Raw genomic sequence first — 13,078 nt, 5'->3', positions numbered from 1 at the left:
GGTTTTTCGAGCCCGAAACTGTCGTCCGCAAAATATGAGTCAACGCGGAGTGAACCCGAAAAACAATCACCATTGTTAGGTGGTTTGTACACTGATCGCGTCTTCAAGCGTATGCGAGAGCATAATGCGTAAAGAATACAGTTGGTATGCATCATGCATTCAATGACTTATCAGTTCATTTCTGTGGAAAAGAAACAACTTTTTCCATTCCCTCAGTAAGACGACCTATATTATCAACAATGAAATTATCAATTAAAATTTAGTTTACTGTAGTTCATTACTTTTCGTAATTTCATTACGTTTTGATGTTTATTTCAAAATGGAAAAATTCCACTCCATCACGCTTGAATCTTCGAATTTTATTTAAAATTGTAAAGACTCTTTTTTGTTGCAATTTATTTAATAAGTGTTAAGAAAGTTGAAGTAATTAGGTTTATAGTTATTTACACGATAGCTAGGATTCGAGAAAAGAGGAAAGAATTTAGGGCTCCTGAATGAGATGCTAGAAGGGTGATCTTAATGATGCTATGCACGCTGGGGGAAAAGAAATTAATAAGTATTTTAGTCCGCACAATGACATATTGAATATTGTTGCTCTCTGGTGCCGTGTTGAAGTATTACCTCAATGAAGTCCTCATAAATGGTAGCAGATTTGGCTACTAAGGATAATCCTAAATAAAGCATACAGGAGTCAGGAAGCTTCCAATCAAGTAATTATTGATTATAAATCGTTTCTATGGAGCATTTATCCCCAATTATGCTATTGTCATGTTTTAACATGAAATATAATTTTTAAAACCATTGCTAGAAGCATGTAGTTAATACTTAGTAATTGAAAGTTTCAATTTAGTATTATTGGTGCTGCGGGAAAATTATCATTAGAATGGTTCAATTGAATTAACTGATTAATGCCAATGACGTATTATGTCTAGTCATGTGTCATTGCCGCTAACTGTTCGCTTTTCCCTTGCGGGGAAGGTTTGGCAGTGCTAATTAGTTCCTCTATGCTCTTATGTTCCGCTTGACCTCTACTTACTTTAATTAATCATTACGAGGGAAACGCTTGATTTGGAGTGGGGAAATTGACGCCAATTCTGTGGCTTCTATGGGAAATTAATCTGTATGAAGTAGTTTCTGGCTGGAAAAATCACCATGCGTTTATGTGATCCCGCCAAAAGTGGACCCATGAAGCCGTTGATAATGTAGGTACACGCATTTCAAAATATCGGCTCTATAGGTCTTCATAGTGTTTGTTGTAGTGTGATATTAATTGCTGAAATTAATTAAATATTCTTGTGAAAGTCGATGGTCCACCTTCATGGTACCGCAGTTAATTTTAAATAATGTCAATTATTAATATTGTATTCGATAAATTGTTCACGTTTAATTTAAACATTGCTTTCAATTTGGAGTGGGAAAGACTAAAACACAATGCCAGAGTTGATTTAATTTTCAATAAGGTTTCTTTGTCTTTTTCAGTAATAGTGAGCCCTTGCGATAAAAAAAATATTTAAGCCTCAAAATAATTTAAATCAGCTGAAAAATGTTAATCCATTACTTTTATTGGTGAAATAGCGTTTACTAGACGTAATTATTGTATTGCGAGTCGAATTAACCATCACTGTGTAATTCAAATCAAGAAACTGGCAAATCTCGTAATTTACTATGGGTTGGAGCTTATTCATACTCGATGATCTCACAATGAGAGAAGAAAATAAGGGCCTGTAATAGCAAAAACCATAGATATGGAAAGTTTTCGGGATTTACGGTTTTAATATCCTCTTCGTTGGAATGAATTCTGGTATCGTTTTCCCCATATTTCTTTCAAATGGGATTATGCCTTCTACAGATAAATCCGCCCGACGGACAGTCTTCGAACCCTGGCTTCAGCGAGGGAAGTCGCCCTTTTGGCAAGTTAAAGCGTTTCCTCTGCGTAACTCACATGGAAAGCATTCAGATTGTGTCATTTCAAGCACACTGAAAAATTTCAGCTTAAATTACGTCATAATTTAGTAAATTTAGAATTTTAAAATCATTTTGCGGAATGAAATTACGTTTTGTTGAATGGCGGACATACTTCTATGCATAATCTCGTTTTTTTGTTTTTTTTTAACCACGATTTATATATATTCTTAGGGAATTTGGCTGAATTATGACATTAGATGTTTTGAAATTTTGCTGTAGTCTAGAATTGTTCTCTATGCAATTATTGTCGATATAGTTACCAACGCATCAACAGTAGCACTTATTGTGATAGCTCTTTTGATCTCTTGTTGAAAGGAAATTCAGCTAAAGACACTCATTGCTGGAATTTACTCCTTATTCAGGTCCCTTTCTAATCAATGACAGTTGAAAACTACTTTAAAGGGCACAATCCAATCACACGTAAAACGTTTTGGCGTATTTTTGTGTCTCTTTTACTTCGTCTCTTGTCGGATTCACCGATACAATTCCGTCCACGAATAGAAGATTTCTAATCGAATTACCCCCAAAAGCTACCAAACAGGGAGTTCGGGTTCTATTACTTCGGCGTTGTATTGACTCAATCGCTTTTATGCTGTTGCCTCCAAAGGTACCGAATAAATGGACGTTTTCCACCATTTTATTCAAACTCGTCTGTAAGGTTACTGCTCTTCGACGAATTTATTACTCTTTTAAATCACTCAATGGATTTTAGACTACCGTCCATTGGGGCACAGCGAGTGTCAGCGGGATTTTGTGTTCCTTGAATATCGTTGTATAGTGATTGTCCTATTTAAGACTTATTGATGGCGACGAGAAGGGATATTATAGCCTCTTTCTGTGTTTATACTCCTTTTATGGCTCACATCAAATGAACCAAGTCCTCATTCTAAGGTCTTTATTTTTTCATCCCCAAATAATAAACTAGTGGTCAGTTTTATAATGTCTGGCTAGCGTTTATCGGAATGTGATGCAGTCGTTCACGAAATTTAAAATTTTGACACCTAATGTAAATCAAAGCAGCCTGAAATAATATTTAGTCAGATATGGAAGAATTCATTGACTTAAGTTTTAATTTGATTTAAGTTATTTAATAAAACTGGCCTAAAATGTTTTTATTTCTAAATTTCATCTTTAATTTATTAATCGTCCTCATTCACTTAAGTCCATGGGGTGCGGCAGTAGGTGATGATGCTAAGTTCAGATGGATGGAAATGAATAAGAATGTGCTTTCGAACGATTAGGAAGGAAAGTGTATATGGCGGTTCTTATTAAGTCCTAAAGGTATTATGTAATAATAGTAGTAATGTATTATGTAATAATAGTAGTAATGTATTATGTAATAATAGTAGTAATGTATTATGTAATAATAGTAGTAATGTATTATGTAATAAAAGTAGATTATGTAATAATAAAAGTAATTGTATTGGATACTTATGGGAGAGCTTATTATACAAGCAGGAAGACTGTTAGGGTTGCTGCGAGCATATGGAGCTCGGTAATTATATATCTCAGAACGAGTAAAGAATTTTGAACAGATGCTTATTTATTTGGAGATCGTTATAGAAATGGACAGTTTTCCATATATTTATTCGCTTGTAAATTTATTATCGGTGTTAACTTCATAGAAAAACTATGGAAAGGCTCAAGAAAATATATTGCTTGAATTGGTTAAAGGGTAGGTTCGGTTGTAGCAGAAGGGCATTTTCGGATTTCGAACTTCGAAAGAGCACTGGGCGAAGATTCTGATTTTCTCCTGAACTGGTATTTATTTTTTAGCAGTATGTCCACTTAAAGGCAGGGAGTATTGTAGTTACCATCTTAGAATCTTATTCCAATGAGAGGATTAGGAAAAAAACTGTTGAAATATGGTTTGGAATCCTGTAGATTTTTTGATCAAGGAAACAAGCCACACGTAGCACCACTGCGGCGTGGCAGAACGTAAGCATATCTTGAATAGGATTTCCCGTTAGTGTATTCTACACTTTAAAAAAGATATTCGAGGGAGTCACTAATAGTACTATTGAAAGTAAAGGGATTGGTGTTGTGGCAATGATAAAATTCATATCGGAACAATAAGCACTTGTTTTATAATAATGATACATGCAATAATAACTGTATGCTTTCATGTGTCTAACCTTCGAAAATATACGTCATAGGTTTGATATAGACAATACCTTATGCTGTCGGTTCCCATGGCAGCTGGATACTATCACGCCTAACGTATACTTTATACTTTTAAAGCGCTCGCTCGTGACCGGATTTTTCGCTAGAAATCAACGTTAAGCACGGGGTCCGTGAATTGAAAATTGAATTGAGGTATTTCTCCTTAGATCATCATATTTAGTGGTTTCTAATGTAATTTTGCGCCATGGTTTCATATGGATGTATGTACTTCAAAGAATATTTCTTAGGCCTAATGTTTGCGGCTTATTTTGTGGTAAAACTATTCTTGAAATCTTTTAGTTGTATAAAAAATGACATTTATGGCCTAAAAAACTTTTTGCGAAATTTTTCCTTGAAAATTAAGTCCCACGCATAAATATTTACTAAAAATATACTGTGAGCAACATAATTTAAAGAAATTAAAGTCTTGGATACAAATTCTACGATCATTTATTATGTGTGCTAAATCTGTTGAAATCAACTTATCTCTCGATATTCTCATGAAAAGGTAATGTCGTTGAGACCAAGAATTTAATTAATGTGATGTCTAGTCAAACAAAACAAAGCAAAATTCGGAAAATATCTTCCAATATTTTTTAAACGAATTTAAAAACATTTGAAGCCATATGCTTTAAATCAGCTTCGTGGTACCAAAAATGCTTACATGATACTGGAAAATGTTATTAATAGAACTGCTACAAAAATTAACTGCCTTTCTTATCTCAGAAAAATTGTTCTTGAAAATAAAATTTACTATTTTCTGTTCAGTGGTACCACTGCGATTTTAATTCGTATTTTAATCACCTTCGCTGAGATCAACGTGCTCTTCTTCTGTAAAAAAAACTTTTTCTCTAAGCTTTAAGTCAGCGCAGAGAACTAGTTGGCGGAAATTGAATGATGAAGATTGAGTGAAAACTTCCGCGTTTGCAGCGTAAGATAAAGATATTTTTTTAAATAAATTTTTTATATGCTTTATGGAAAATATATTTCGTCCAGTAATGAGACGTCTCTTTCTGAATAGAAAGAAATATTAATACATTGATTAGCGGAAATTTCTCTATATCTTGATTTTTCAACAACGCCTCAGACGGCTTACGGACATATAAGGACTTGAAGAATATAAGGACCTGAATAACTCGTATCCATAAGAGTCATCACCGTCAACTGGCGATGCAAAACGCTGTAATGAAGCCTGGTCTTTTGTGCATAAGAATGAGAATCAAATGGATCAACCGAGTTAGTAGTGAGGAGGTCCGATGGAGAGTAGAAGAGAAGAGAAACCTCAAGAAAACATTGATAAGAAGACGGTACAACTTAAATTACCATATCTTGAGACATTATGACGTGATGAAGACAATCGTCGAGGGGCAAGAACGGATTAGGAGGACCTCGAACAAATTGTATGGAACAGGTATAGAAGGATTTGAAAGATACTAAATGTGTAGGTGTGAAAAGATAGGAGAATTGAGAGGAGAGCAGCGTCAAACCAGTCTTAAGCCTGAATCACACGATCATTTTTTTCGTCACTGTCGAGTGCTCACTCGAGCGATCAATGCATGTAGTCATCACTCGGAAATGTAAGTTTCGCGCAATTGCTATTACCGATGGCTCCAATGAAAAGGATTCCCATCACTTTTTTCATCTCTTGGCCCGTCGCTGAAACCGTTACTGTAATCGCATATCAGCCAATCAGAACGTATGGCCGTATGTAGCGATTGCAGTGTAACGTTTGAAAACCGTGAGAACGACATAGGTAAACGTGAACGTCTAGCTGTGAGAACGTCGAAAAGTGTCAGAAGGAGTGATGGATATAGTGGCGGAAATAATGACCGTGTAATTCAAAAAAGTGATAGTTACAATAAGAGACACTTCATAATTTCCACACTGATTTAATACTCGGCAACCAGTTTCGACATATTCTATTGCATCTCCATTCAAGCCAAAGTTCTCAAGTAGAGCTATGGCTTGTATGAAGATGCAGTTGTACTTGAGAATGACGAGTAGAATATGTCGAAACCGGGTGCCAATAATTAAACCAGTGTAGAAAGTACTAAGTGCCTTTTATCATTACTACGCATAATTTCCACAAAAAGAATTCAGCTACTGTCAAATTCACTCTCTCCACAGAAAAATCTCCACAGAAAAGGTGATGTATCGGGAGATAACTTTTCCGGTCCCGAAAAGCGATCGCTCGAGTAAGCATAAAGAGGGACGAAAAAAATGATCGTGTCAATCAGGCTTCAGGATTGTTAACCAGTTATGATAATGATGATACTTGCGTAGGCAAAAGAAATGTGCACCAACCTTTCGAGCGTCACGGTCAGCGTGAGGTAGGCGGAGGCCGTCTGAGCGGTGAGCGCGAGCGGGTACAGCACGGGCGCCAGCAAGGGGTAGAGGCGGTAGTAGTAGTCGAATAGGATCCCGCCCTGCTGCGCGTGGTACTCGAGGTCGGGTGAGACGGTGGGTCCCGGTGGAGGGTCCGGAGGGTCTGGAGGCGGCGTTAGGAGATGCGGCGGGGCCGGGTGCGGAGTGGCCACCAGCTGCGCCTCCCTGCGGGTGGCCCGGAGGTGCTGCTGGTACTCGTGCAGAGAGGGCAGACCGAAGAGGAACAGCGAGGTGGTGAGGAGCGCGGCGTCGCAGCGGGCCAGTCCGCCCAGCAGCAGGTTGGTGGAGGACCGCATGGCGGGCCGCGAGAGAATGAAGACGGAGAGGGCGTTGCCCACGAGGCCCAGGGCGCACACCGTACACAGCAGCACGCCGTTGGTGATGAACTCGAAGAGCACGGCGCCCGGGTCCTTGGGGACGACGTCCGACGCGACGGGGTCTTCCGTCGTCGGCTCCGAGGGCTGCTGCGGCTGTTGGGGGAGGAAAAGAGATGAGCAGGGTTGAGACGAATTGAAAAAGTAAGGAAATTATGTTTCTCCTTACCCGACATCAGGATTTAAGCATCTGAAAAATCTCTACGAAAAAATATTAAACATTGACCAAATTTCAACGAGGTAATATTTTCATATGGTTAGCTCTTCTTGCGCCGCAGGAGTTTTTAGTTCCGGCGGTTGTCGTTGGTGGGGCGGCGGAGGCGAAATTCACCCTCGATCGAGGAATCAGCTGAGACCAGTCTTTGGAGAGGGGTCACCTGAGAGTAATCAGCAGAGGGCAGTTGGATCGAGCACTCAGGGCGGGCTCGCGGGGCTACACTCCTGAGTTCCGGGAACCAAGTCCAGTGGCGGATACATTTGGGGGCGCAGGCGGCGTGCGAGCACCCTTGCGAGGCTGCCCACATTGCCGAACAATAATTACAACTGTTTTATATCATAAGACAGCATTGTCCAGAATATGCGTATAATCAGTTTAAGTAAAACTATTTTAAATTTTGCGTGTAACTTGATTATTTTTAATTAAGATAAAAGTATAGGTAGCTCAAAATATCTTTCGCGCCCTCCCCTTCAGTTTTTCCTGTATCCATTACTGACTAAGTCCGAGACTTTTACGCCAGCTATCCTCAGGAAGGGAAGGGAAATACTCCACAAATGTTTCCGTAGGTAGTCTGCAGAGGGAAGTCCATGGAAAGAAGTGAGCTGAGAGGATTCAGCAGAGAGAAATGGAGAGAGGTAGCTTGGGTATATCCAGTTTTATGGTGGCCGCTGTTGTAATCCGTCCTGCTGCAAATAAAACAGCAGTCTAAAATCACATCTTTTGCTTAAAAATTGCAGTAAGTTTATTCTCCTACACATATCGACTACAATTCTCAATGTAGAGAGAGGACGATTGTGGCGGGGCTATAGGAACGCATGCGCTGTGTCAATCTGGAAAGTCTACTACCTTCGTGGAACAGCGTTTACAGGGATGACAAATTTCCCTCGACGGAGTAGACGCTGAAGCCGTTCGCCGGTCTTCTTTGTTTGAAAAAGATAGATTTTGCCTCCGTTGGGGAAGCAGGTTTCTTTCCATTTTGATATTTTTTTACATTCATACTTTATTCCTCAAAGGGAAATAGACTTGTGTAGCTAGTTTAATGTTGGGAAATCCTTTTTAAATGGCACGAGGCTACGGAATATAATTCAAGTTAAACAATGAACGAGTGTGCAAAAGCCGATATATGCTACAAAAATGTCAAAGAATCACTATAAATATCTATTACATTTGACCGGGATCTGAACTTGGTATCCTGAATAGCCTACCAGATAGTAAGAGTAGTAGTTAGTGTTACACTCTCAGAATTATAGTATTTGACCCTGGTCATTGTCAGTGTTCTGGGCGTTGCAGCTTGCAGATATTCAAACAACCGAGGAAGGGACGAGTCGAAGCACCTCTGAAGAAAATTGAAAAACTTAACGTAAATCGTGTTTCTGTTGGTGGGTTGGGGATAATGGAGGGTGGCTTTGTGTTATCACTTAGAGAGCATTCGAGGCAGAGATGAGCAAGGGAAAGGTAGAATAAATGAAGTAGACAATTTCAATCGCGATATTGGTTTCAACCTAAGCAGCCCGTGGAAACCTGTGTTGAAGACCGGCCAAGAACCAATGGGAGCGCACGATGACCCGACGCGGCGACGCCGACCAATCACACGGCACCTGACCACCTGGCCGTCCCTATAAATGGAGTTCGAATTTATGTATCGACACTCAGTTGCCCTGAGGATGATGCCCCTGATGGACATCGAAACGTCGGCGGAGAAGGATTTTATTACCCGGTGAAAAGCCCGAGAACTTTTCATCCAATGAAGTAGACAGTTGGAATGATTGTCCCTGGCGTAATCTGTGGAGGAAATGATATTAACGGCGCAATATAATGACGTGAAACGAAGGTATCCAAGATATTTTTAATTTATTTGCTTCCAATATTGCCTAACCTAATTTAATTGTTTTTTTTACCAATTAGACAGGTGTTATAATTTAATTTTCCATTGTCGATGCAAAATCGATTTCAAGCAAGACATTGCTTTTTAAAGTATTGGACCTCATATTGATTGATCAAATTTAACTAGTTTCAAGTAGCGTGGGAGCTTTCCTAGCCTAGGTCATCCATAGCTGTAATAGTCATCCATTGAAATTCATGGTCATTTAGTGTGATCGATGCTTGCGGTTTACAGTTTTGGTTCAGACCTTTGTGGAGTACGATTACTTTTATTTCGTGGCAAGGGACTCTTTTGTATTAAGTATGGATGCAAATATGCCTAAAAGAACAATAATTGTTGATTTTTCAATAATTATGTGTCTTCAATTAAAGGTTTATTGGCCGTTCTTTATTACTGCTCGATGTACCGTCGGAGTATCGACTATATTGTAACACTCCTTTTAGTAACACTTGCTAGTTATTACCAGAACGATTCGCAAAACTTTTATGGTCTTTATGATGATTGGAGACAAATTTGCGAATACTCTATCAATCTTCCAACGGGGAAGTTGGAAGTCGTTTGCTCCAACGCTTTGCAATAAATAGGTTCGTAAAATTGCTTTGTCACCATATCCAATTCCGTCAGAATTGATTTCCATGCTCACTCAACCTCAAGAACTGTATAACGGGTAGCAACACGTGTAGATGAAGTTCAGTAAATAATTTGCAATTTCATTATAAGTATTTCACATCACTGACCCAGAACTCAATTTAAAATTTGCGATTTTATGTGAAAAAGTGAATAGAAAAAAAGGAAACGTATTTTTCGCATGTAGACCAGCCAAACGGGTATGCGAATTCATTGCACTGGTGCATTCTACTGGTACTATTCATTCGGTTTCATAGTCGTTTGTAAAATTGTCAGTTCTAGACCATCAATGCAGGAAATATTTTCGCCGTCTACTTGCAAAAGCCTTATTTCAAGGGGAGCGGCCAAATCAATCAAGGTCGAAAGAAATAAAACGCAAACGGGAAACTTAATCGAAGTTGAAAGTTATTCTTACTACGCTTCTATCCTAACGATTTTATTTTTTAACTATATCCTTTTGGTTCCATTCACCTACCATTGATACATTGCAATTCGGTGGAGAGCATATGGACTCGAACGGGAGCAAGAGAAGGAGGAGGAACTGGGCTAATTGGATAGCGGCCTAACATCCCCCAATCAAGTGCTGTGTATGTTGGCCTGCTAAGCTACTCGGGCGCACGATCACATATAGAATTTATTTTGGCTGTCGATGCATTCGGGTCCGGAAAACGAGAAAAAGGATAACGAAGGAGTGGAGATTGCTCATACAACATGTGGGAACGGTTCCGAAAAGCTATCAAAATTGAAGGTTAAGTAAAAGGAAGGACTTCATGAGTTGACTGTTGCATGAATCGAGGGAATAGTGGGAGGAGAAGATCGACTGGCAGGAAAAACTGATTTCAGGTTGAAGGAACATGATATCGTCATTGAGCTCTTTAAATGGCTGCATAAGTAGTGGAATGTGCGCATTAAATATTACTCGGGGTTAGGTCTCCATATCTACATTCGACATTTCGATGGGCAACTCGCCCATCGTCTTCAGGGATTCAGAAATCCAATTAAATGGAGTGAATTCCTGAATCCTTGAGGACAATGGGCGAGTTGCATATCTAAACATCGGAAGGAGATATCGATGATCCGATGCGAGACTTGAGAAATCTTCACTGTCGTTGTTCGCCGGGAAAAACAGACATTACATCTATTGAATGTACGGTTTTCCAATGAAATTTCAATTTGAAACTCTGAATGTGAGATATATTGAAGAATGACAGTATGATTTTGTGTGTAAAAATATTTAATTTAAGTTTTATTTGTTTTTACATCATTTTTCATTCCACAGTTCAAGCTCTAATTTGTAGTTCAAAAATAATCATAGATTAATATTAATTAAATTCTCATAAAAAAAATGTTGTTGGTGAAAAGCTGTTCACTCATTAAATTCTCGAGAATGACTGAATATCAAGCTATTACCATCCTATTCATCACAGGGAGTGCATAGGTATGCAAGGGCTCGGAACTGCCTCAGGCTAAGTTCCAAAAATCAGCAAATGTATTTCACGTAACGCCTAGGAGATTACTGAGGTATCCGAAGCTACTCAGTGAGGAGGATTAGCGGAGATTAGTGATGGACGAATTCGGAAGGGGATGATAGAGTAAATGGCTCGAAACAGCCAGCGTTATTTCATCCTATCTTTTATATTGTACCTTGCTTAATTAATCAAAAGTTTTTGGTTACTTTTTGGCTGTTCAATTTTACGATTTTTACGGAAGATAAAGTTGATTACCGTATCTTCTCGACTAGTGATTAATACAATAAAAAAATAAAGAAAATAAGTTAGTTACATAATGTAGTTATTTTATGTAGATGTTGAACCCTCGTGCTTTTTTCGATGTAGCCCTGAAGATGGAATTCATTGAATTCCGAAACGTTGGCAGAGATTGATTTTTTTAATCACGCGGACTGACGACCTACATCGTATCTTTTTAATGGATAAACTCGACCCAAGATTGTCACAATTTATCAGTATTGTAAACAGTGTTTTTTAGTTATCATTAATAAATATAATCTGAGTTTCAGGCGAGATGGAGTGGAAACGGAATATAACAAAGAATCAGGAGCAATTTGCACAGGTTTATAATTATTGCACGACCGGTTTAGCATATAGTATCATCAGGTACATATAACAAGTGTAATGTGTAAAGTGCGTCCGGGAAGGTTGGAGGTCGAAGAGCAGGTGGGAGAAGTTAATGTATAAAAAAAATATATATATGTATATATTGTATTGAAATAATGTAAAGAGATTATTAATTGTAACTATGTATATGTATGTTCTTTTTGGGACTTCAATCCACCAACTTTGTTTCTTTTGTTCTTCGGTATCGTCTCGCGTGTCCCAAAAGGGGGGAGCATTGAGGCCAGATAGCCACTTACGTTACGTGTGTGATGTGTGTTAATGTGTTTTCTTTGTTTTCTTTTATGTGTTTGTGGAGCATGAATGTTGAGAGGAGAGGGAGATGAATTGGAAGTTTACAGGCATGCCGCAGGACTGCAGCGAAGAGATTGGTCCTCTCTGAGGGCAGTCTTGAAGAAGATCGCCACTTTACTTCCGCGGCTGACCACGGCGGAGTAACTTGGTCGACGGGCGGCCAGCGGTCCAACTGCGATGCCAGTTTAAAGACCCGCGCGTATGGAGAAGAGCGCGCGCGGGCCGAACAGACAACAAATTGTGTCGTCTGCTACGCGGTGTTGGGAAAAACGGCAACACTGTGGGTGCTAGGTAGTCAGCGTGGCGAAGGAGACCGCTCTCTCGGCCTGCAACCTTCCCGCTGGACGCACCTAACTTGAACTCTCCTGACTTGAAATAATTCTCAGAGTTGAAGCATGGACTTCGGAGTATGTGGGTTGTATGATTGTGTGTGTGTTAGCGTAAGGTATGTGGCTGTTGGTTCTATTTTGGTTTAAGGGGAAAGATCAATTTATTGTCGTAATTTTGGGGGCACCCATATTTGGGACTATTCAGTGGACATTTGTCTCCAATTTATTTATTCATGTGTGTGAGGTTCGTCGAGTGCAGGGGTATTTGTGATGTTTTGGGGGTCAGTGGATTGGAGTCGTTAGTGTGGACCAGGGAAACTCTTATTTTGTTTAATGCAATTGTCATTTTGTAGAAAACCCAAAAGGTGCAATTGTCAAATAAATGCCCAAGTTGTGGTACGATTTGTTTTATAGAAATGATTCTCTTTTTTTTGGTTTATTGATCCCTTGCGTGAGGTGTCCCGGACGAATCCTCGTGGTTCTTTTAGTTTTAATTAAATGATTTCTCCACTGTTAGCTAGTCGCGAGCAAATTTATGTAACGCGGTACTACCCTCGTCTTTTGGGTTCTGAGATTTAGCTTGGGTAGTTGTAAGAGGGTTACAAATGGCGTTACACAAGGTGTCCAAAGGCTTAAATAGGAAGGCAAGATGGGGCCATGATGCTATTAACCGGTCGTACAATAAATATGAAATTGTGGAATTTGCTCCT

General features: G+C 39.2%; 1 protein-coding gene across 1 annotated transcript in view; it reads right to left on the bottom strand.

Annotated features, from left to right (window-relative positions):
* The window catches only part of LOC124164979 (FMRFamide receptor), a 65,929-nt gene extending 58,518 nt beyond the window's left edge, over positions 1-7,411 (bottom strand). Inside the window, exons 1-2 of the mRNA XM_046542218.1 lie at positions 7,265-7,411; positions 6,433-6,983 (exon numbers count right to left, since the gene is read on the bottom strand). Coding sequence (XP_046398174.1) covers positions 6,433-6,983; positions 7,265-7,411 — 698 coding nt within the window. The remainder of the gene's footprint in view (positions 1-6,432; positions 6,984-7,264) is intronic.
* Between the last annotated feature and the right edge of the window lie 5,667 nt (positions 7,412-13,078).

Source organism: Ischnura elegans, chromosome 9, assembly GCF_921293095.1.
Source record: "Ischnura elegans chromosome 9, ioIscEleg1.1, whole genome shotgun sequence".
In the NCBI taxonomy this organism is placed as follows: domain Eukaryota; kingdom Metazoa; phylum Arthropoda; class Insecta; order Odonata; family Coenagrionidae; genus Ischnura; species Ischnura elegans.
Note: the sequence above shows the minus strand (reverse complement) of the source record. Positions and strands in the feature narration are given on the sequence as shown.